The following is a 26241-nucleotide window of genomic DNA, read 5'->3' as shown; positions in this document are numbered from 1 at the left end:
CCGAGGGCGCGCTTAGCCCGCGAAAAAAATCCACCGAAGGAAAAGGCAAAAAAGACGTCAGCAGAGGCGACGAGTTCTAACCATACTGCTGAGAAATAGCCGTCACCATTGCCCGAATAAAGCCCAACACCTACACCGGCCGAAGTTCGACCGCAGCCGGACATCAGTCAGAGTCACTCAGATAAGAGAACATGCGACGCGCTCAAGCATGCCCTATCAACGGGTTAGAAGAGCAGTCCTTAACTATGATCTCCTTTTAGAACGATCATAGTGGGGCGGAGCGCCTTGTTCGCAATAATGATGGCCTTCTCTTCTTGAACCAATGATTCCCTTTCGTTGTAAGGGACAGTGACTCCAGGGCGGGAGTTTCCATCCACTTCTATAGGTATAGGTCGGCCCATCAGCAATCCTCTCGGCCGGCGCCGCTAAACATACGAGTTTCTTTCGGGACCGTCCGCACATTGTTTTGACACCCGAATCCAAGAATTCGCAGTGTCTTATTCTATTCATCTCATCTCCTTCGGACCCTCTACTCCGATTTCTTTACTTTTCCTTTCCGCGTCAGATCTGAAAAAATCCATCTCATATGAATGAGAAATAACCCCACCGTCGAAATTATCCCCAGAGAGGCGAAATCCGACGACGAGGATCTAGACGAAGAGGAGGTCATATAGGAATTCATGAAGAAATATGGGAAAAAGCCGAAGGCGGGCAAGTTCTTCGCCAAGATGTCGGAGGCATGCCGGAAACAAGAAGAGGTAATTCCTGCCCTAACCCCACTTACAATCCCACCAAGGCCTAAAACCTTGATCGAAACATCTACAGTACAAGCCTTGACCCCGCACGAAGAGAACCCCCAAATCTTACCCGAAACCCTAACCCAAGAAACGAACCCCCCAAACACAATTCCTCAAACAGAAACTGAGCCCCTAGCCGAGTCCTTTGTGAATGAAGAAGAAACTATCAAGGAGGAGGGTGATAGGATGGATACTGAAGAATCTGACAGAGAGGAGGAGGGTGAACGAGTTGAGCAAGTGGAAATATTGGATGAAGAGGCCACTAGGTCAGGGGATGAGGGAGAAAAGAGAGAATGTATAGACAGTGGGGAGGGTGCTGAAGCAAGGGAGAACCAGGAAGAGGAAACAGGAGATGTAGATGAGACGGAAGGGCAGGATGTGGAGAAGGATGTAGATGGTGAGAAGGGTAGTGACGGTAGAGTAGGTGAAGAAGGTGAAGCAATTGGTGATGAGAAGGCTGAGAAGGAAGGTGTGAGTGTTGATGAGGAAGTTGTTGAGAAGGAGACAGAGGAGGAAGAGAATGCTAATGGGGAGGATGTCGAGAAAAAAAGAGAAAGAAATGCTGACAGAGAAGAGACCGAGGGCGTAAGAGAGGAGATAGAGACTGAGATAGTCGTGGTAGACGACACCACAACTGATGACCAAGGGACCCCGACAGATGAGAGGTTGACGAGGAGGCAGTCCCGTCGGAATAGAAAGCAGGAGGATGAGGCAGAGGCAGGCAGAGCTAAGAACCTGAGGTTGGAGGACATAGAGGAAACGGGGGATGATATCATCCAGGTCCAGGAAACTTTGCCAGCCGAGAAGGATATTTCTCCGGAGGCCCTGGAAACGAGATATGAGGTGGAAAGGAAGAGGAAGGGAAAGCATACTGCTAAGCCACAAAAGAAGAAATCTCGCCCCGCGAACACCACTGTGGTAATTAGCGAGCCGGAGGCGATCCATGTGCCATTTGCCTATCCTACAGAAGAAAAAGAGCAAGAGGAAGCACATGAGGAGACGGGGATACCTAATGTGGAAGAAATCCCGTTCGAAATGATGGAGGTCCTTGTGACCAAGAGGTTGTTGGAAGCGATGGTCCAGTTCGAGGACCCCAACTTGCAGCGAGCATGTGATGGACGCGCCGCGAATGGGAAGTCGGCGAAATCCGGAAAGAAGCTGTGCCTCTCGGACCTGAGGGATCTAGGAGTGGAGAAGAAGTTCTCCTCCTACTTCAAGAGCATCGGGTTTGAGTGGCTTCTTAACCACAGCGAAGAGGAGGTACCGTTCGCTAGGTCTAGGAGTTAGTAGTAAGTCGTTTAGTAGGAAATTCTGCGTTTATGCATAACTGGTAAAAAGAAAGCAAAAGCCCCTTAGTGAGAGTAATTGAAGAGAGAATGCATGTTGAAGCTCCTCTTTGGTTTAGACTGTGTGCACAGTAAGGAATAACAAGTCTTCTAGGTCCAGTGAATCCACTAGATCACAAGGTCTAAGAACTCACGGATCGTTGGAAGATCTCGGTCGTCGGACACACAGAATACCTCTTCAAAATCCCTCAACCACGTATACTAAAATTTAGCACAGGGAAGTAGGGATCGATCCCACAGAGACGGATACGAAATGAACATGCTCAAGGATTCGGGAACTATTTTTGGGTTGGCTGCTGCCACGCATTTTTGGGTTGAGGAAATTAGACTAAACTTGGAATTGAAATCTGCTACGCTAACAGCTAGATCTAGGCAAAACGGAATCATGCATGTAAACTGGAAACCGAGACAATCACTAGATCTAAGAAACTATTCTAAATTACCTAGACGGTGGGGACCATGGCGGAAAAATCAGAGTACCGACGAAAAGTTGGAAAACAACTAACTAAAGTACTAACTAACAAGGACATCATCTTCTTCAAATCAAATTGCATAAAACTCAGTAGAAACAGAGATGAAACGTGACCGGAAAACAAAGCAGACTGGATTTAAGCAATTAAACGAAGAACAATTAAAAACTAAACAGATGTACGGCTACTAGACGGAGTAAATTAAAAAACAAGAGCAAAAGAGTCTGAAATTCATGCACAACTTGAATCCCCTGTTCAGATCCAACCTCGGATGCTAAATCCACTCCGGATCCAAGCATCCGACACAAACCCGGCCAAAAACATACCCATAACTACAGAATCGCCAAACAACCTCCGATCAACAACAACAATAACACAAATCCACAGCCGAATTCCCTAGATCAAGCACATAATTGTCCAAAATAGAGATTAACATATAGCAGCCGAAATAAAACTTCAAATAATACAGAATCAACGTAGATCAACACAAGATAAACACCATCATGACAGAAACTAAATGCATAGTTAAATCGGTAAGTAGCAACAAACAAATCGACTTCCAAAACGTGAAGTTCGACGAAATAAGTGCTAAAACAGAATGTAAAATAGATTGTATCTTCGCCCTTCGCAAGGACGGTGTTACGACTGACTTTCCCTGAAGATGAAACCCTTAAAACCCTTAGAACCATAAACTACCCCAGAACTCTCATTTCCCAAGTGTGTGCTTTTTGTGTGTGAGCTAAGAGCCAAAAAATCGTATATGCGTGTGATGCATGCTCCTTTATTTATAGGCATTGAAGTGGGCCTAGCGAGGTATAGATAGTCTTTGTTGCCCTCAGCTATTGACTCCCTTCTTCTAGCCATTCATTTCCCTTCAGTTCTGCTCACTTTCCTTCATTTCCTTCGCTAGTCCGTTTCCTCTGGCTCTTCCTGGATCTAGCGATTCCGTCACACACCTGGCTTAAAAACTGTGTTAGACCCAGTAAAATATAGTATTTTTTCACCACATAACCGATGCATGAAATTAGCCTTATCAAACTGCTCACACTTAAACCATACTTGTCCTCAAGTATAAAGACAAGAACAAGAATAAGGCGAATTTCAAAGCATGGTTATCTCTCGACCGACTCTTTAGACTCTAACTTAACACAGACTCCAAGACCTAGATATAACTGACGCACAAATATAGGCACTTAAAACAAATGAAAACACATAAATACATATGCATGAGCTAGCTTCAACTTTTAGGCAACCGTCCCTACAAGATTAAGGTCAATCCAACAGGCTGCAATCCTCCAAATAGGCCCTTTCCCTTCCTCTACTAGCCAATCTGTCAGTTCGTCAAGATAGCCTTTTACTTACCCAATTGTTGGATTCACTCGATCACTCATTCCTCACCAGGGATGTTAGGATCGATTCTCTCTTAAGTTATTGCCATACCACTGAAGCGTCGGGTTATGAGAGTTTCCTCCTTTTTTTCTGGGTCAGGTTATTATTGTTCCTGCCCTTAGACACCTTTCCCCTGGACTTCGTCCAGCTTATACCTCATTTTTTTTCATTTTTCATTTTTTTTTTCTCTGGACTTTGTCCAGCTTATTCTTCCATTTCCCTTTTCTCTCCTCTGGACTTCGTCTAGCTTATAACTCCTTTCCCTGGACTTCGTCCAGCTTATACCTTCATAACCCAATTCCCCTGTTTTTTATCTCCTTCATGACTCTTCTCCCTAAGCATTCAGTGGCTGCCCCTTTACATGTGTTAGCTCAAAGTTATTTAAGGCTTATAACTCACTCTTATGGTGGGGCTTCACAACTAAGTAAGTTAAGGCATCTTCTATCGTTCTTACTTCATTCAGATTGACTTGGCTTATTAAAGGAAAAGGCTTCTAAGTTGAAATACCTCCTATTTTCAATTACTTTCACTAAGAAGATCATGCCGTATTGTATTCACTGGCTCATGTGACACAAACAAAAACTAGACCTAAAGACTCTTATCATGCTGACAAATACATGCATTGACTCCTCTCCCCCTCCCACTTAACTCAAGCTTGTCCCCAAGCCATCGTCGTAAAGGGGGGAAACAGGGAGATCAATGCAGCACCCAACAAACAGTTTATGAAAATAAAAACTTCTCACACTTAGACCGAACATCGGGCTAAGTGCGAGAAGACACAACAAAACAGAAAACATAAACTTCTCACACTTAGACCAAGCATTGGGCTAAGTGGGAGAAGACAAACACAGATAGAAAATATCAATCAAACAACAAAAACAAAGAAAAATAACTGAAAACAGAAATTAAAAGTTACTTGGTCATCTTCACTTTCTTTTTCGCCGGCTGCTCCGGCTCCTCTTCTTCCTGTTCTGGTTGATCAAACACGGGTTTCCTTAACATGGCAGACTTTGATTTTGTTCGGATTGACACTTGCTTGGGCATGGGTGGGATGACCATTTGCTTGAGCGGGTGCGGTGGTCGCTGGACGGAGGGACTGCTCTGGACTGGTTGCTTGACCTCGCTGCTACCCAGGAGTTACCTTCGACTGGGTCAAGGGGAGTGTCTTCTCCAACCATTTCAACATCTTCATTATAAGGTCCACAACCTCCGTCATCCGCTTGTTTTGCTTGGCGGACTTCACCGCCAAGTCTGTAATATTGCCCCGCAGGGTCTTCACCTCTTCTCGGCTCCCGTTCAATTCTTTCCGTATCCCCCCAAGCTCTTTCACTATTTCCTTCCTCATCACCTGCACTTCTTTTCTCACATCCTGGACATCCTTTCTCAGCTCCTCGACCTCTTCACTTGGCACGGCCTCCGCAGCCTCCTCAGTCTCCGCCTTCACCTTGTCTCCTACCGTGTAGAAGAAGGTTTGTTTTCCGTGAGCTTGAAGTAACCCCTTGTTGAAAAAGTATTCAACACTGAAAACCTCAAGGGGCTCGCACATCACGACCTAGGAGATGGCAGGTATACATATGTCGAGTAGGGTTGCTGGTCATTTGATGACATGCTTGAGCCAGCCAATAACCTAGATGTACCTTAACGCCCTTTGCCATGCACCAAGTGAAATAGAGGTCGGTAGTCGTCAGAGCTGAATTTGCAGTTCCCATTAGGTTGTAGCTGATAAACGTCTGAGCAAAACGGAGGATTTTGTCCTTGATGTGAGAAGCCTTGGAATAGCTTGACTTGAATGCCCCTGCCTTTGAGTGAGTGATTAGTTCTCATGCTGCTTGTACTCTGAAACCCAGCGTATTCTTTGGCACACCGATCATCCTCTCATTCCATATTCATTCATCATACTCAGCCTGGGTGAACAATCCCATCCTCAAGGACCATTCTCGGATGCTCAACTCGTGTTCCTCATTAAAAAGCCTGAAAGTTATGGAGTCCGCGTCAAGGTCAGAGGTGTTCTTCAATCGAAATGTTGAGAAAAACTCCCGTGCTAGGTCCACCGGCACTTTCTCCTGGCTGTGCTTTAACAACCACTCGAACCCTATTGAATAGATACATGCGCAGAAGTCTTCATCGCATGCAATCATCCGAAGCTCTTTGGGGCTGTACTGCGCTTCCCAGACTTAGCCATTTTCCCTGCACTGCATCGCTCCTTGTACACTGTGGCCCGTTTCTGATCGTCGAACTGCCTCATCGACTCCAGCAGTTCCTTAGTCAGCCATATCTCCGGACGTCCCGGGACAAATTCCTCTTCAGATTCTCCAAGTTCAGAGTCGTACTCATGAGTAGGCTTGTCTTGTTCCTCAGTAGAGGGAGCTTCGGTCTCTGGGCAAAGGGTCTCCTCAACCTCCTTGACGGAGGGAGCTTTCCTTGACCGTGTTGATCCGGTCGCAGTTGGTTTCCCTTTTCTCGCCCTTTCCTTGACCAGGCGACATTCCTCTGCCTCATCAGCATCTGTTCCTCGGGCAGGGAACTCCTCTTTCTCAGCATAAACCAAGTCATCAACCTCGTTGAGCAGACTCCTCCTGGCTAGTCTCTTTTCTGTCCTCTTGTCCACTTGGGGCTCACTTTCCTCCTGGTCATCCACTAGGTCCACAATCAGATTTAGCCCTTCCTCAGCAGGCTCCGGTACTCCAGTAGTGTGTAGATCTGTCTCTTCCACAAGTTTTTCCGGGGTTTCCCCCACATCATCCACCATCGGGGTCGCCCCCTCAATATACACATGGGTTTCCCCCCTAACATCACTCGGGGGTCACCCCCTCTTCCATGAGTTTAGGGGTCGCACCCCTGAAATCCGTTGGGGTTTCATCCCCAGTCTCCATAGGGGTTTCCCCCTCAACTACCAACTCTCGAAGAGGGGTTTCCCCCTCAACAACTTCTGCCACATCAGGGGTTTCCCCCTCAACAATCCTTTCCACAATAGGGGTTTCCCCCTCCACATCGTCTTTCATAACAGGGTTACTCCCACAGTACTTTCATCTCGAACAGGGGTTTCCCCCTCAGCATCTTTCTCACTCTCAGAGTTAGGGTTTCCGTTACCTTGTCGTTTGGTCTCCACCTCCGCTTCATCATTCTTCTGTCCACCATCTGCCGGCAGTTCATGCGTTGCCTCTTCTTTATCCGCCTCCCGTGAAGCGGTTTCTGCTCGTTGCGATCCAGAGTCTGGCGCCCTGGTTGATTCTTGAGGCCTTTCTTCTTGGGGAACTGCTGGTTGTGCCGCCGAATCCTCTGGAATCGTCAGTGGTGGTGTGGCCGCCGCGGGTGTCATTAGGCTGGCGGAGAACAGAGCGTAGACTTCCTTCGCTTTCTCGACGCTACCTAATTTTTGCGTCAATTTTGCCAACATAACTGCGTCATACGCCGTCGGCTGCGAACTTCCAGTGGCCTGAGTTGGATCCATTACTGTAGATCTGAAATCAAAGAGAAACTTGGTCAAATTTGGTTAGGGTTTGTGTTTCTAGAGAGAGAACGAAAGTAGAGAAGGAAGAGGAATATGCAGTTTTCGTCCGATTGGGATTATTGGAGAGAGAAGCGACGGTTTGCCTTTTCTGATGAAAAGATGGTGCGGTTGCAGGCGTGATGTAAGCAACCATACACCTCCCATAAATATCGGCCAAATTTTGAAATTCAAATTATCTCCATCCCTCCTTGACCCCTTCCTCCAGGCACTCCTTGACTTCTTCCTCCAGGCTCTCCTTCCCTAGCTGACTTCCCTGACCATGACCCTATACATAAAAAAATTTGAAGACGCCAGACTCCTAGGTCAAGGTTAGAAAATAAAGAATTGGTTGTCCTTTGGAGTCTGGTACTTCGAAAATATTTTTGGGAGATTTAAATTGTATATACTATTTTTTTGGATTTTCCTGTGTTTGAAAAGCAGTTAAACTCTTTACACATTCCTTTTGAGTATCCCCGAGATTCCCTGGTTCCGTGCATATTTTCAAAAATGTCAACCAATTTACCTGACACAGGAATTCATCGAGAATACCTCCTCGTCTGTCTAGGTGATAGTAGAGAGTGCGCGTAGTGGCACTCCCTCCACTACACACAGCTCAGAATTATCCCCATAGACTTTAACTCTATGACCATTAACAAGAAAAGGGACCGAGTTAGAGGCACTTCCCTGGATTTCTACCGCTCCGTTTGCACGGAGGCCGACGATGGTATATGGACCGATCCGATTTGACTTCAACTTCCCTGGCATCAGCTTGAGACGGGATTGGAAAAGGAGCACCTTCTGTCCCACATGGAGTTCCTTGACCCGGAGATTCTTGTCATGCTATAACTTCGTCCTTGCCTTGTAGCACATGACAGACTCATACGACTCCAGCCTCAGTTCCTCCAGTTCTTGTAACTGTAATTTCCTTTCTTCTTCACAAGCCGAAGGCTTCATGTTCAACTCTTTTACAGCTTAGTACGCCTTGTGCTCGATACCCACTGGTAAGTGGCACATCTTGCCAAATACAAGCCTGTAGGGCGACATTCCAATAGACGTCTTAAAAGCAGTTCTGTAGGCTCACAATGCGTCACCGAGCCTCTTGCTCCAGTCCTTCCTTGACGGATTAACTGTCTTCTCCAATATTACCTTGATTTCGCGGTTAGAAATTTACGCTTGGCCATTAGACTGAGGGTGGTACGGGTTAGATACTCTATGGTGAACACCATATTTCTTCATCAGAGCCTCGATGGTGCGATTATAGAAATGCGTTCCTTGATCTGAGACGATGGCTCTAGGAACTCCGTATCTGTAGAAAATATTGGCCTTCAAAAATTTCGCCACTTCCTTCGATTCGCATGTTGTGGTGGCCTTAGCCTCTATCCATTTAGACACATAGTCTACTGCAACCAATATATAAGTGTTCCCACAGGATGATGGAAATGGTCCCATGAAGTCCATTTCACAAACAATCACCGGGACCTGAGGCATCTCGTCCCTCCTTGAAATTCCCCCTGTCTGTTGGCATCTCTCGCAACACTAACAAAACTCAAAGGCATCTTTATTGAGTGTCGGCCAGTAAAAACCGCTGTCCAATACTTTCCTTGTTGTCTTCCTCGGTCCAAAGTGACCTCCACATGCCAAAGTGTGGCAATGAATTAGCATATCTCTTTGTTCCCATTCGGGAATGCAGCGTCTAATCACTTGATCTGAACACATTTTCCACAGGTAGGGATCGTCCCAAAAGTAATATTTGGCTTCACTTTTGATCTTCATCTTCTGGGCCCGAGAAACCTCGTTTGAACTGGGAACCTCTCCCGTGACCAAGTAATTAGCTAAGTCAGCAAACCAAGGCTCTGTGTTCAGCGTTCGCTTCCCTTTGTCGGAATCTCCTAGACCGGTTAATGCCAGAACTACCTCCCAACTGATCTGTCTAGGAAAATCCCCTAAATAATACAAATGCTCTTCAGGGAAAGCATCTGGTATGGCTTCTTCTGTTTCCCCTTGATGAATTCTGCTCAAGTGATCAGCTACTCGATTCTCTGTTCCTCTTTTGTCTCTTACTTCCCAATCAAACTCCTGCAAAAGTAATACCCAACGGATTAACCTCGGCTTAGACTCTTTCTTAGCCAGTAAGTACTTTATTGCTGCGTGATCTGTGAAGACTATAACCCTCGACCCAAGAAGATAAGGTCGAAATTTTTTGAACGAGTAAACGACAGCCAACATTTCCTTCTCCGTGGTATCATAGTTCTTCTGAGCTTGATTTAGAGTATTGGATACATAGAAGATCACATAATTTTTTCCGTCAATCTTCTGTCCTAGGACGGCTCCCAAAGCGAAATCACTCGCGTCGCACATTATCTCAAAAGGGTGATTCCAATCTGGCGCTCTGATAATTGGTGCTGACACGAGTCGGTCCTTGAGCAACTGAAATGCCTTCTTGCACATCGCTGTGCAACAAATGAGTGAGCGGTTGTGCGAATTTCGCGAAATCCTTGATAAACCTCCTATAAAAACCCACATGACCCAGGAAGCCTCTAACCTCTTTTTGGTTCGTGGGGTAAGGTAACCTTGATATCACATATACCTTTGCTTTGTCTACTTGTATTCCTATTTTGGAAACCACGTGACCCAGGACAATACCTTCCGTCACCATGAAGTGGCATTTTTCGAAATTCAAAACTAAGTGCTTCTCCTGGCATCTCTTCAACACTAGATCTAGGCTGGCCAAACAAGTGTCGAATGAGTTCCCGTATATGGTAAAATCATCCATAAATATCTCAATGCATACTTCCAGAAGATCCGAAAAAATGCTCATCATACACCGCTTGAACGTTCTTGGTGCATTACACAATCCAAACGGCATTCTTCGGTATGCATATGTACCAAAGGGGCACGTGAACGTGGTTTTCCCTTGGTCCTCTGGGTTAACGTAGATCTGGAAATAGCCACTGTATCCATCAAGGAAACAAAAATACTGTTTGCCAGCCAATCTTTCTAACATCTGATCAATGAAAGGTAGGGGGAAGTGATCCTTCTTTGTGGTCTCATTCAGCTTCCTGTAGTCGATGCACATCCTCCACCCCGTCACCAGCCTAGTGGGTACCAATTCGTTCTTATCATTCTTAACAACCTGTATTCCAGACTTTTTGGGTACCATATGGACAGGACTGACCCACTCGCTGTCCGGAATGGAGTAGATGATCCCTAGAGAGAGCAATTTCAACATCTCTTTCAGAACTTCCTCCCGTGTGTTCGGATTCAGTTTTCGTATCTCGGTGAGCCACCTTCTTCTAGACGGATGTGGTGCATACAGAGATCAGGACTGATTCCTACTAAATCTGAGAGGGTCCACCCTATTGCTTCCTTGTTTTGCCTGATCACTTCCAACAATTCTCTTTCCTGTTCCTCGGTCAAGTTACTGTTGACTATTACTGGGAATGTCTCATTCTCTTCCAAGTAAGCATACTTGAGGACTGGTGGGAGTGTCTTCAGTTCCTTCTTTGTGTCACTCATCTCCTGGGGCAAGGGATTTTTTTCTGCAGTATCAGATGATGTTTCCTTCCCAGACCCAAGGAAATTCTCCAGACTAGCCACGTGAGCTGATCCCCTAGATCTAGCTGACTCGGGTTTCTGCAAAACTCCATGATGGCCTATGTGAGTTCCTCATCTGTCAACTCCTTTGTGTTCATTGCTGCACACCACCCTACAACTTCTCTGTCGATTAAATGGCTCAACTCCGAGTTGTCAATCTGTTCCTGTATCAATTCCGTCTCAAGATATTCTTGGACCAGGGGGTTAATAACATCAATAGCATACAGATTCTCAACATTTAATGGCCTTTTCATTCCCTCATCTATGCTAAATATATATTTTTCCCTATTATAATCTAAACAAATTGTTCCATCGAAGACATCAATAATGGTCTTAGCAGTACGCAAGAATGGTCTCCCTAAAAGTACGCCACTAGACTCAGCAGACTCATTATCATTCATCTTGATCACATAAAAATCAGCAGGATACAGAAAATCATGCACCTTAACCATGACATTTTCCAACACACCTTCAGGACAAATGCAAGTTCTATCTGCTAACTGGATTACTACCTTGGTGGCGACCATCCTAACCCCTGTTAGCTTCTTGTAGATCGAAAGCGGTAAAACATTTATAGACGCCCCTAGATCACACATAGCATGCTCGACTTTGATGTCCCCTAGAGAAATGGGTAATGTGAACATACCTGGGTCTGTGCATTTCGAGGGCATCTTTCTCTTTTGTATCACAGCAGATACATTCTCCCCGATCACATTCTTTCCATCGGGTTTAGTCTTCCCAGCTATGAATTCCTTGATAAACTTGCTGAAGGCATCTTCAGGGCTTGCAGGAATGGTGGTTGATCTCCAGCTTGCTAAAAATCTCCATGAGATCCTCTGTATCATCCTTCTTTTTCTTTGCTTCCCCTCGGTATGGAAATGGTTTTGCTCGCTTCACTGCATTTGTGGAACTCCCAGCTTGGGTTTCACCAGCTTCCCTACTTCTTTCCTTACTTACTAACTCAGGCTCTGGATCTAGGAAAAATGGGTCACTTGGTCGAGGCAGAATTCCCCCTAAATCTCCCTTCTGGAGGTCATCCTGAACAGGGACTTCTCTGGGTCTAGGGCTATCCCCTTGAAACACTTGACCTTCCTTTCCTTTACTTGTCTGTGCGGGTACCTCCTCGTCAATCTCCAGCGTCGGTCCTTCATAGCCTCGCCTGGATCTCAAGGTGATTTGACTAATGTTTGCTCAGTCTGGTGGCTTGACCGTGGCAGGAAGTTTTCCTTCATTTCCCCGCATCTCATTCAGAGAAACTGTGATCTGGGACAGTTGCTTCGCCATCATATCCATGGCGGCTTTATGTTCCGACTGAGCGTCTTGCAATTTGTGCACCACGTCGTTGTTGGAATGTAAGTTATTCTGCATGAACTGTTGTGAATTCACTAGGTCGTGGACAATGTCATCCAGACTCCTTTGTGGCCTGGAGTTGAATTGATTAAAATTTGATCCTTGACCTTGCTTCTGCCCTTGGTTCTGCCGATAGTTCCCTTGATTTCCTTGGTGGTTATTGTACTGGTTTCTAGACCCTTGATTCCCTTGGTGATTTGGTTGGGAATTCTGATAGTTTCCCTGGTTATTCCTCTGGTGAGGTTGCACATAGGAGCTCCCTGGATTGTTCTGATTCATATTTCCCCAATTAGTATGGTCCTGATTCCTGTACCCCAGTTGCAATTGCCCTTCTTGACTTTTTCCTGACCAGTTGGACTGCCTCTCCGGAGGGTGTGCATAATTCGTGATCTGCAGTGGGGGTGGCTGACTTTGATCATTGTCAGTCTATCTAAAATTGGGGTGAGTCCTCCATGGGGTATCCCTTTGTCTTCCTTGGTTCCAACTTCCATTCGGATTCCAGCTCCCCATCGAATTTGCTTGGGCTTGGCATTCCCCTTCACAGGGCTGACCATAATAAGGCTGAAGTTGCCTTTCCTCTGGACCAGGGGGTTTCTCATTTTCCGCTGGAGCATGAGGGTTGTACTTCTCAATTGCATACAGCAGTGCTTTCTCCAATTTATCTATCCTATCTTCCACCTTCTTGTCATCTTGTTCCGTTACTGCATTGGCTGACCCCCTTCTCAATATGCTCCGCGGGTTATCATAGGCCTTCTTTGCCTCGATCAATCTTCCCAAAGTTTCTCTGGCTTCACTTGCTTTATTTTTGGTAAAATTTCCCCCACTTGAGGAATTAATCAAGTCCTTTGACTCAGGGTTTGCACCTTCGTAAAACAGATAGTAAGTCTCTGCTTCAATCATCCTATGATTCGGACAAGCATCCAACAGTCCTTTAAACCGGGACCAATAAAAGCTCAGAGACTCATCATATTCTTGCTTGCACTCCTGAATCTCCTTCTTCAAGGCATTCGTCTTGTTGGATGGGAAAAAATAATCCAAAAACTCCAGCTTGAAATCCTTACATGTGTTAATCGAGTCTGGTGGGAGCCTCAGCAACCAAGTATTAACCTCATCCTTGAGGGCAAACGAACTGTACGTAAACTGTAGTCATCCTCAGTCACCTCGTTGGGGTGCTTTTGAATGCTACACAGCTTACTAAACTCGGTTAAGAATTCGTAAGGACATTCGTTCCTTCGTCAAGAGAATGTGGGCAAAAATCCGAGCACATTTGTCTTGATATCAATAGACCTCCGGCGCGGGTTCGAGACTATAGCATGGCGGGTTCACCGTCGAGATGTGTGGTGAGTGACCTCTGGCAAAGGAGTTCTTCACATCCTTCAAATTCAAACAAACTACGGATCTCGACGCAGACACAATCTCCTTCCGACTGTTCAATGAAGAGATTGAGATGAGTATCAGGGAGTGGTCACTGAGAATGGGACTACTCACACCCGAGGAAGAGGAAGAAGGAACGTGGAACGAGAGAGAGATCGGTGCACCAAAGAACACAGCAGGCTTCGATGCTGAGGAGGCCTGAAGGATGATTGCCCACAAGACGGTGGCAAAATTCAAGACGAGCACATCAAAAGGGATACACATCACTGACCCTGTACTCTGATTGGCACAAGTATGTATCGAGTACAATCTCTTGGGTCAAGTGGGTGCAACTCTCACTACTCCAGAGCTGTATTTCATGTGGTGTAAACTGAACAATGTGAAAGTCCACCTCGGGTACTGGACTGCCTATGCATGCCAGAGAGTCAGAACCCTCTCCGACCGCCATCTCTACACTTGCAACTTGCTGGGAGCATACCTCCAGAGGAATGTGTCAATGAAGATAGCCGACTCAGTCACTAACCTGCCAATGTGTAGCGCCCTAGGATACTTCGATCTCGCGTTCTTCTTCAACAAAAGATTGACGATAATGAAGGATAATGTGATGAGATTTTACGAAGTGGGTAGGTTTGATGGAGTCAAGATAAAGACCGAGAAGGCAGAAGAAGAAGGTGGTGAAAGAGTGGCAAATGAAGGGTGGCAGACAAGGATGGAGGAGACGATGTTGAAGCTGGGCACAAATACGGTGCAGCAACAAGAGATTTTGCTGAAGCTGCCAGGAGGCGGTAACTCAGAGGGAGATGATGGCTGCGCAAGCTGACAAGATGGCCCAGACTGTGGAGACAATGATGAGAATGGTCACCGTGGCTGACCAAAAGATCCTCCGGGTCGAACAGCAGCGCATGCCCCCGAAGTTTCCCTCAGAGCTTAGGCAACTGACCCCAGGAGTGACCCAGAGAAGCCAGCATCCAGCGCCCAGGAAATGCCATCGGCCAGGAAGAGGAAGGATAGTGAGACCACCACCAGTGTACCAGCGAAGAAGGATATCCCTAGGCCAGGGGAACAGAATGCCAAGAAAGATGATGAACCCAAACCAAGCCAGAATTGAACCCCCCCCATAACCAAGTAATTTTATGTTTCCTTAGTTATCTGTTAAGTTTGTATATTTGTGTATCTTCTCCCACTTAGTCCGATGCTTGGTCTAAGTGTGAGAAGTTTATGTTGATATAGCATGCTTTGGCATCTGTTAATTTGTGTATCTTCTCCCACTTAGCCCGATGCTCGGTCTAAGTGTGAGAAGTTTGTTTTTGTAAATATATGTTTTGTGAGTCTGCGATTGTCGCACTAACTTAGCCCTGTTTTCCACTTCACCGGAATTGCTTGGGGACAAGCATGGTGAAGTGGGAGGGGGGAGGGAGTTAGTGCAAGTTAGTGTCAAGCATGTGTGTCCATTTGCTAGGTCTAGGAGTTAGTAGTAAGTCGTTTAGTAGGAAATTCTGTGTTTATGCATAACTGGTAAATAGAAAGCAAAAGCCCCTTAGTGAGAGTAATTGAAGAGAGAATGCATGTCAACTTTGATGCCCTTGACTGAAGTAAGGACGATAGAATATGCCTTGACTGATCTAGTTGTGAAGCCCTCCATAAAAGTGAGTTATAAGCCTTAAACACTTCATACTAACACAAAATGAGAGGGCTGCCACTTGATGCTTTGGGAGAGAACTTAGAAGGAGAAAAGCTTTGGTGATAGAAATAACCTCTTGGGTCTAGGGAAAGGGTACTGGAGGTATAAGCTGGACGAAGTCCAGGGTCTAAAAAGGAGGAATAAACTGGACAAAGTTCAGAGAGTCTGAAAAAAAAAAAAAAAAACTGGAGGCATAAGCTGGACGAAGTCCACGGAGGTATAAGTCCAGGAGGGAAGGAGAAAAAATTATAATAAGAGTAAAGACATGGGAACTCTCTGACCCGAGGCATCAGTGGTATAGCAATATAAGAGCGAACGATCCTAACATCCCTGGTGAGGAATGAGTGATCGAGCGAATCCAACAGTTAGTAAAGTTAGAGGCGATTAGATAGAAGAAGGGAAGGGGAAGATTCGGACACTGTAGGTTCTTGGATTGACCTTAAGCTTGTGGGGATGGCTGCTAGAATATAAACCAATTTATGCATTTATGTGTCAATGTGTTTTGTTATTATGTGTGTCTTTGTCTGTTTTCTTTGTCTAAGTCCTTTAGCGCCTAGGTCTAGTAGTTTGAGTCTTTTTCTTTTTAGTAGAATCAGTTAAGGGGAAACCATTCATTGAAACTTGCCTTATTCCTTTTTCTTGTCTTTATACTTGTGGACAAGTATGGTTTAAGTGTGAGCAGAGTACGGACGAAAAGCTGGAAAATAACTAACTAAAGTACTAACTAACAGCGACATCATCTTCTTCAAATCAAATTACATAAAACTTAGTAGAAACAGAGATGAAACGTGACCGGAAAACAAAGGAGACTGGATTTAAGCAATTAAACGAAGAACAATTAAAAACTAAACAGATCTACGGCTACTAGACGGAGTAAATTGCAAAAAAAGAGCGAAAGAGTGTGAAATCCATGCACAACTTGAATCCCCTGTTCAGATCCAACCTCGGATGCAAAATCCACTCCGGATCCAAGCATCCGACACAAACCCGGCCAAAAACATACCCATAACTACAGAATCGCCAAACAACCTCCGATCAACAACAACAATAACACAAATCCACAGCCGAATTCCCCAGATCAAGCACATAATTGTCCAAAATAGAGATTAACATATAGCAGCCGAAATAAAACTTCAAATAATACAGAATCAACGTAGATCAACACAAGATAAACACCATCATGACAGAAACTAAATGCATAGATAAATCGGTAAGTAGCAACAACCAAATCGACTTCCAAAACGTGAAGTTCGACGAAATAAGTGCTAAAAAAGAATGTAAAATAGATTGTATCTTCGCCCTTCGCAAGGACGGTGTTACGACTGACTTTCCCTAAAGATGAAACCCTTTAAAACCCTTAGAACCCTAAACTACCCCAGAACTCCCATTTCCCAAGTGTGTGTTTTTGTGTGTGAGCTAAGAGCCAAAAAATTGTATATGCATGTGATGCATGCTCCTTTATTTATAGGCGTTGAAGTGGGCCCAGCGAGGTATAGATAGTCTTTGTTGCCCTCAGCTATTGACTCCCTTCTTCTAGCCATTCTTTTCCCTTCAGTTCTGCTCACTTTCCTTCATTTCCTTCATTAGTCCGTTTCCTCCGGCTCTTCCTGGATCTAGCGATTCCGTCACACACCTGGCTTAAAAACTGTGTTAGACCCAGTAAAATATAGTGTTTTTTCACCATATAACCGATGCATGAAATTAGCCTTATCACAAGTCAACTTTGATGCCCTTTTCCTTAATATATCAAGATCGGTTTGGATGAAGTAAGGACGATAGAATATTCCTTGACTGATCTAGTTGTGAAGCCCTCCATAAAAGTGAGTTATAAGCCTTAAACACTTCATACTAACACAAAATGAGAGGGCTGCCACTTGATGCTTAGAGAGAGAACTTAGAATGAGAAAAGCTTTGGTGATAGAAATAACCTCTCGGGCCTAGGGTACTGGAGGTACAAGCTGGACGAAGTCCAGGGTCTAAAAAGGAGAAATAAACTAGACAAGGTCCAGAGAGTCTGAAAAAAAAAACCTGGAGGCATAAGCTGGACGAAGTCCACGGAGGTATAAGCTGGACAAAGTCCAGGAGGGAAGGAGAAAAAATTATAATAAGAGTAAAGACATGGGAACTCTCTGACCCGAGGCATCAGTGGTATAGCAATATAAGAGCGAACGATCCTAACATCCCTGGTGAGGAATGAGTGATCGAGCGAATCCAACAGTTAGTGAAGTTAGAGGCTATCTTGACAAACTGACAAGCCGATTAGATAGAAGAAGGGAAGGGGAAGATTCGGACACTGTAGGTTCTTGGATTGACCTTAAGCTTGTGGGGATGGCTGCTAGAATATAAACCAGTTTATGCATTTATGTGTCAATGTGTTTTGTTATTATGTGTGTCTTTGTCTGTTTTCTTTGTCTAAGTCCTTTAGCGCCTAGGTCTAGTAGTTTGAGTCTTTTTCTTTTTAGTAGAATCGGTTAAGGGGAAACCATGCATTGAAACTTGCCTTATTCCTTTTTCTTGTCTTTATACTTGAGGACAAGTATGGTTTAAGTGTGAGCAATTTGATAAGGCTCGTTTCATGCATTGGTTTTGGGTTAAAATTCAGTGCATTTGGGGCGCTGATCTGTGTTTATGAGTTCAGGTGCGTAGTAATCTGCCGGACCTAGGAGTTGCTGTTACCTGACCTGGCAGATGTAAAAGAGATGGAATTGAAGTAAAAATCAGAAGTCGTCGTTTGGACCTGGGAGAATCAAAAGTTGGCGACAGGAGCAGAATGGAGCAAGAACAGATTATTTTAGAGAGTCTTATTCAAAGGCAAAAGCGTCCAATTACCAGAGGGATACCCTGGGGATCAGAGCCTCACATATATAAAGAGCTCAACCTTGAAGAACAAGACAACCACTTCTACACACTCTTAGCTCAAGCTTACGTTCCATCCCTTAGTTCCACACTTCAAATTTCTCATTTCACTTGCTGCGCACTTGGAGATGGGGTGATCCTGGCTACCGTGGTTCTCATCGTTGTTTTGCTGATGTGTAACACCGCCTTGTGAAGGCGAAGAAACAATATTTACTTTGCTTTGTTTAGTTTGCTTTCGGTTTCAAGTACTTGTTGGTTTTTTAAGTTTCGTAACTCTAGTTTCTGACTTTGATCTACTGGATTCGAACCTATTTCTAGTTATTATGGAAATTTATGTTGGTTTTTGTTGGATCTCGCTGAGTTGATGTTTATTTCTTGCTTTTAGCTTTCGTTATTGTTGATTGTTGGATGTTTGGGGCTGAGATCTGTTGGTTTGTTGTTGGAGGTTGTGGATTTGCGTATGGAGATGTCTGGATTTGTTGAATCGTGGTGTATTTGAGTTGGAGTTTCGCGTATTTGGTGTTTGCTGTTTACGTTGTGCATGATTTTGGCTATTTACTTTCTGTTTCTGCATCCTTTAGGTCCAGCAGCGTAGATCTGTTAGTTTAGGCTTTAATTTCTCATTTTAAGTTTAGATCTGAAGTTTGCTCTGTTTTCATAGCGTTTAATACTCTGTTTTATCTGCTATTCTCGTTTGATTCCCGAAGAAGATGAAGTTGTTGGTAGTTAGAACCATATCTGCTTTTGTCAGTACTTTCTGCACATGTACTTTGCTTTTCCTGCATGTTCTCCAGACCCTGTCAGTACTATCTGCTTTGTCTTTTTACTTTTCTGCATGCTTTTCCAGACCCTGGTAGTTTAAGGAAACTTGTCCCCACTTTTCGCTTTATACTTGTCTGTTCAAATTAGGAAAGTCCGTCTAGTTAAGTTAACTCCAGTTGTCTTAGAATTTTAAAATATCTCGTTTCTCTAAAGTCATGCATATTCCGTACGTTCTCATTTCTTAGACCCAGTAGGTAGAGTAAAGTTTTTCCTATCTCTAAGGCCCAGTAGTTTTAAGTTCTCGACCCACAAAATTGCGTGGCAGCAGCCAACCCCTTTTTCCTAAAACATCCTCAAATGCAGTTTCATAACACCTTCGTCCTCGTGGGATCGATCCTTTACTTCCCTGTGCTAGTTATAGTATAGTGGGTTGAGGTTTTTGAAGAAATAGAGTGCATCCAACGACCCCTGTCTGATAGTTTCATGATCTTCTAGCCTCTGAAGTCTAGTCGAATCCTCTGGACCTGTTAGATCGAGTGATATAACACACCGCACCTGCAATGCACGTCACTATAGCTCTTCAGAAGCCATGAAAGGGCAGACTTCCTTAGAAACAACCAACAAAGACCAAGGGGACAGGATCCTTCTTTGGCAGAGATTAAGGCAGACCTAATCCCAACAAACTGCAATCCTTCTGCCAAAATCCCAACAACCAAGCAGATTTTCAGCCTATATATACATGGATACATAGCCATCCAGTTCTATCCTCTCTCCACAAATCCACTTCACAATCAGTAGCCAAAGAATAGAGGGTAAGGAGAGAGTTTAACAATGAGTAAGTTGGAGTCGAGAGTTTGAAGTCAGCAAGGAGAACTCCCCAATCTCACCACAGTTCCTTGTCTTTCCAAGAGGTAAACACCACCATACCCTCTGCATCATATAGAACAATCACAAGAGTAAATTCCAGAACTTAGAATCATAGAAGCATGATCACTTAGGAAGTCATAGAAATAATGTCAATAGCCAAAGATATGATCTTTATGAGCCAATGCATAGTGTAGCATATATATGTAAAGAGTCATTCCAGTGAGCTAATTTTTCTCTCCAAGATCACAACCTTAAAACACTAAAATCAAATGTTTGCAACATAGCTACTGCCCAAGAACTCAAAGCTTAATCGACCGAGAATGAAAAAAAATTTAGGGAGAATGGTGTGGAGAATGAAAAAAAAATTGGGGAAAATGAAAAAAAAAAAGGTGAAATGAGGGAGAAGAGAAGTCACGGTGTGGAGGAAGGGAGTAATATAAGTTAATACTTCCTTTTCTTTTATTGGGCCAAATTATTTATTTTAGTTGCGCTTTAGTAATTAATTGAAGTGGTGGCTGACTTAATTAGTTAGATTGGTTCAATGGAATTAGTGATGAAGTGGGCTGGAAATGGCTTAAAGGAGAATGGAGCATGGACCAATTTTAAATGGGAAGTAGGGCCGAGATTTTAGTTCTTGGAGTGGAATTAATTTAAGGAATTGGGCTCGAAGCTTAATTAATTACTTCCCAGAATAAGTGTTAAAATTTCGAAGATGGAAAATGATGAAGTTGGGGACGCGGAAAGCCGACCACGTCGCCCCACGACATTCTCAAGTCACATAAATAATTAAGTTTATTAGAGAAGTACTATTAATTAAATTTCTCGATTTAATTAATATGCAAGTTCTAGAATTTTCCAAGAAGTAAGCAAAGAATAAAAGAAATTAATTAGGGCATGCATTCCTATAAGTATAAGTTTTCTTAAAGTCTAATCAGTATGTTGTTATGTTTAAGTTTTCACAAAGGACTATATCCGCGAGTTAAGATCAAAGCGAGAAATTCAAGTTAAGGAAATTAAGCAAACGAGGTGGGCTTCCGTAACTAAGTATCTTACGAGCTTTCTATTTAAGATATGATTATGTAGGCTTTCAGTTTACTATAAAGTTTTTATGAGAAGTATTTTTGTGTGCTTCTATTTAAGATGTAATGTTAAGTGCGAGCTTGATATTTAATGTGCAGTTTTATGAAAAGTGCTATTTGCATAAAGTGAAAGTGATGTGATTTATAGTATGGTGATGTTATGTGTTGCTTTACGAGTGCTTGTGAACTATTAGTCTTTGTCGGTTTTTATGTTCGGTTTTGGCCGATAGAAAAATGAGTTTATGTTTCAAGAATGTTTTTATGAGAAAAATAAAGTTGCAAGGGTTATGTTAAGCCAGGTTTTGTTTTGAACAAAAGCCTATCTGTACTAGACCAGGAGTTTCAGTTTTAGTTGAATTCGGGTTTGTGAGTGGGATGAACCCATACATTCCGGTTCACCAGAGTTAGTTGAATTCGGGTTTGTAAGTGGGACGAGCCCATACATTCCGATCCACCAGAAGTTAGTTCAGATACGACATATGTTCCAGGAAAATAGATCGACAGATCGCTTTTGGCAAAGGAAAAGAAAAACGTTTTAGTGTTCTCGGATGTTTTAAGTAAAACCCTGAGTTCACTCAGGAGTGGCTTGACATAACTAGTTTTTCAGTAAAATATATTTCGGCACGTGTCCAATGAGTACACCAAGTACTCAGCCCTGCATATGTTTTAAAAATGTGCAGGTTGAGCAGTGATGATAGCGGGCGGTGTTGAGCACAGACAAATGAAGATCCTTCGATAGAATAGTACTTGGATGCATCGTGTCTCCATACACAATGTCATCTGCTCTTGACTCTTCCGCTGCAATGTAAAAGTCGAGTTTACCTTCTGTGTACCATGCACTCTGATTTATATATATATTCCAAGTTATTTCAGTTCATGTTCAGTTGTGCCACAGTTTCCCCCTTTCTTCTCCGCTTCTTTCGTCCACCCCTAGTTGCGATCAACCAGGCATTTTATCCTTAGAAAGTGCGGTCGTGACATCTAATTTGCTAGCTTCTTACTCACTTTTTTTATTGGCTTTTCCCTTTCCATTTTTGGATTTTCTCAAACAAGACAAACTGTTTTCTAATATGAATATGAATGCCTTTGCTGGACCACTTCCCTTCCTTATGGTATGTTTTACATTTTGCATTACAGATTATTAACATGACTACATTAGGTTGTATGTGTAGTTGATATAGATTGTACTATAGTTATCATAAGTTGTATTAGTTATTTAAGTGGCTTGTGTATAGAGTTGACACTACAAACTAGTAATTTATATGCATTTTATGCAGCTCTGCTACTTAGACAGAGTTACACAAGACAAGCGTCTTGTTCCTCAGACATTTCCATTAATGAAAGGATGGAATAGTGAGGACCTTCAAGCTAGAGAAGATAGAGAGATCAGTGCAGGAATTTTTGGTTTAGGACATATAAAGAAGAGATACGTTCGTAATGAGGAGCAGCATGAAGGGAATGAAGAACAAAGTATTGATGTAGATGACAGTGGAGTTGGGTCCCTACTCCCATCAGATATGGTGAACAATGTAGTAAAATACATCAATCAGATAAATGATGGGAGGACCAATCTTGTTAGAGTCCTCAAAGAAGCTTCTTCACAGATCAAGAATAATGATTTATTCGGATTTGTTTGTGATATTGCTAGAAGCGCAATTGGAAGCCAAAATCTCCGGTTGTATCTGTGAGTGACACTTTCATGCATTTGTCCCAGTCATTTCATATAGACAACAATGTTGGTGTTGATAACTGGAAAGCGGTGTTTGACTCAATACGGAATGCTGAAAAAGAAAACGAAACACTTGAAGATTTGAATGAATTTCCAACTTTTAGATTTGGAGATTTCTTCGATAAAGTAAGGACATAATCAACCTATATTCAGATTAATACATCATTTTGTTGATATATGTTTCTCTTAGTTGACACTGGATTACTCCTACAGTTTAGAAAGTAACATTGTTGAACTAATTTTTGAACAGACTGTAGAAGAAAGAAATAGAGAAAATTTACCTACATCACCAGTTGATAATCCTGAAGAGGTCAGACAAACTGTTGAAGAAGATGAACAAAGCAAGGAGAACATGATGTGTGATGGTGATAATGAATCAAACTCTCCTATCTTGACAGCCGTACTAGGATCTCCACACACAGCATCCCCATCTCTCCAACAACAAGAAGCCAATGCTTCAGAGCATGTCAACAATCAAGCATTAGTTTTAGAATCTGAGAACAGAGGAAGTGAGTTGGAAATTCAAGTAGAAGTTCAAGCTGATAGGGCATCACCAACTATTGAATATCCTGGACATGTCAATACTCGAGCATCAATTATAGAATCTGAGAACAGTGGAACTGAGTTGGAAATGCAAGAAGAAGTTGAAGCTGATAGAGCATCACCAACAACTGAATCTCCTGGACAAGTCAATAATCAATCATCACTTATAGAATTTGAAAACAGGAGTAGTGAGTTGGAAATTCAAGCAGAAGATGAAGCTGATAGGACATCACCAACAAATGAATCTCCTGCACATGTCAATATTGAAGCATCAATTATAGGATTTGAGAACAAGAAAAGTGAGTTTGAAATTCAAGCAGAAGATGAAGCTGATATAGACTTAAGAACACAAAATGCCTTGCATCTATTATCAAATGCATGTACTGACTTTGAAATCAACAACAATGAAGAAGCAATCAAGACAACAAATGCTATTGTTGATATCATAAATGAACAGGTACAGTTTATAATGATTATATTAAAATCTTAAAGCTTTGTATATAATTTTATATAAGTTATTGACATTGTGCATATCGTAGTTGACATAGATAAAAATATAATTGACATGGTATAGAATGGAATTTCAGGAAGACAGGGAGGATGCAGCAGCATGCTCAATTGTTGAGTATATGATGAGAGAGGGTATTGAAACACTGGATGACACCCCTCCTGAATCGAACATACAAAAACAAGAACATAAAGGGAAAGAGAAGATGCATGAGAAAAAAGAAAAAACTCCTGAAAACACAGACAGAAGAATGACTGTTTACCAGGTAAAAAAATTAAAATTAAGCTTATTACTCTTAAAAAAATGAATGAATTATTGTTAACATTGCTTGTAATAGTTGTTAAAATGGCTTGTATGTGTAGTTGTCAAAGCATGTAGATTAGTTTACATAACTTGTTTGTGCAGTTGACATGATATGTATCGTAGTTGACATAATCATATTAGTTATTGACATGATTAGTGTAATATAGTTGACATGATTTGAAATCGCAAGTAACATTAAATTCACTGACAATAGTACCCGGACCCTGTTCTGATCTCTGAGATTCCATTGGCTGAAGCTAGAGAGAGACGGACTCGTGCTGAAATGTTAAATGCAGTATTTGAATATAACAAATCGGCAGCCTCATTGGGATCCATTACAATCCCAGAACAACTTTGTGTCGCGAATTCAACAGGAGATTAGAACAATAGAAGATTTCGATTGGAGAAAGATTGATTTGGTAACAAATTTATTTTTGTGCAAAGATCTCACAGTTTCACCTACATAGTTTTGGACAGGAGTTGTCAAATTCTTTTCTCTAATTTTATCTAACATACAATACAGGTATTCTTCCCTGTTTTTAAAAGTGGCTATTACTATCTTGTGGTATTTTGGATAAGGATGAACAAAATTGAGATAATTGATAGTGTCAAACCAACTAGAGACAAGAATCTCTTGGAAAAGTATAGCTTTGATGTTGCAATACCGATATGCTTTTTTAAATACAGTTAACATTATGTTTAGATTTTTGTTGACATAATTTATGAATCTTGCTAAAATGCTTTGTATGCTAATTTTAATTTAGTTGTTTGTATATTTGCAGAAAGATATGTTTGAGGCATACTTTATAGAGAATAACATGACAGATCTATCACAAAATATAAAGAAGTCTCCTTACAAAGTTATTCCTTTAGATTGGGCCACAAGCACCAATAAAGAAGACAACGGTGTTTATACGATGAGACATATGGAGACATACTTTGGCAGTAAGGGAAGGGATTGGGATATTGGCTTTACTCCACGAGGCATGAAGATTCTACATGTACTCAGAGGAAGATATTGCGAAGCCATGCTTACATCAGAGAGCAACAAGAAGTGTATGGATATGATACACGATGCTAACATCTGGATGAATGCAAACAAGCAAAGATTGTCTGCGTTACAGAATAAATACAAGGAATGGTTTAGCCGTAGAAGCAATAAGTAAAAAACTGTTTTATTCTGATTTGAACAAAGAGTGGTTTGATGCTTATCATGTTTTGAATATTTGGACAAAGATTATCATGTTTTGATTTGATGCTTAGCCATAGAACCAATAATTCCTGCTGTCTTGATTTGAATATTTGATGTTATCATGTTTTTTAGATGGATGTGTAAAACAATTTTCAAATGTGGTTTTTAAACTATGCAGTCTGTAATAATATATCAACTATCAAATCAGTACAACAACTTAAATAGAAATGTCAACAACTTGAATTGAATGTCAACAGTTAATAGTTTCCATATAAAAACTCAACATTTTGTCCATACCTTAATTATCAAATGTCAATAACTTATAGAAAAAATGTCAACAGCTTGTCAATAGGCTTCATATAAAATTTCAGACAACTCAATATTTGGAACATATTCATGAATTATGGTCATACAATACATATTAATATAAAGCAGATTAAATGTCAAAAATAAAAAAGAAAATATAAATAAATTGTGCGTAATGTAAATAACTAAATAATTGTCATGTCAACTGCCTTTTTTTCAAATGTTAACAATGTCAACTGCCTTTTTTTCTAATAAAATGGAGGAAAAATAATTTAATTCCAAACCCTCTACTCTAAAAACTATTTCGCTAACTCACAAAAAAGCGTAGCAATAAATATTTCTCTTCTATCTATTCTCTCACAAATAGATTACCGCTCAAAAAATTTCGACTACTCTCTCATATACAAACCCTTAATCTACTCGACTTCATCTCTTTTCTAGATTTCTAAATCGATTAAGAGTATTAGGAATGTCAACCAGACACAAAAACGCAAGTGATTTAGTTGGATCGTCGACCGTTCCTGGAAAAACGACATCAGAAATGGAGGTCAACACCAAATCAACAAAAAGCACTGAAACGACTGGTTCAGGTTAAAGATTTCATT

At 42.2% G+C, this 26241-nt stretch overlaps 1 protein-coding gene across 1 annotated transcript; it reads left to right on the top strand.

The window, feature by feature from the left end:
* The first annotated feature begins 24718 nt into the window (after positions 1-24718).
* Positions 24719-25304, top strand: LOC148928543 (uncharacterized). The gene is made up of 2 exons (XM_089070098.1): positions 24719-24793; positions 24903-25304. The coding sequence occupies exons 1-2, from the start codon at positions 24719-24721 to the stop codon at positions 25302-25304; spliced, it is 477 nt and encodes a 158-aa protein (XP_088926224.1).
* The last annotated feature ends 937 nt before the right edge of the window (positions 25305-26241 follow it).

This window comes from Salvia hispanica, chromosome 4 (assembly GCF_029641045.1).
Source record: "Salvia hispanica isolate PSC_SH4W2 chromosome 4, Shi_PSC_v1, whole genome shotgun sequence".
In the NCBI taxonomy this organism is placed as follows: Eukaryota; Viridiplantae; Streptophyta; class Magnoliopsida; order Lamiales; family Lamiaceae; genus Salvia; species Salvia hispanica.
Note: the sequence above shows the minus strand (reverse complement) of the source record. Positions and strands in the feature narration are given on the sequence as shown.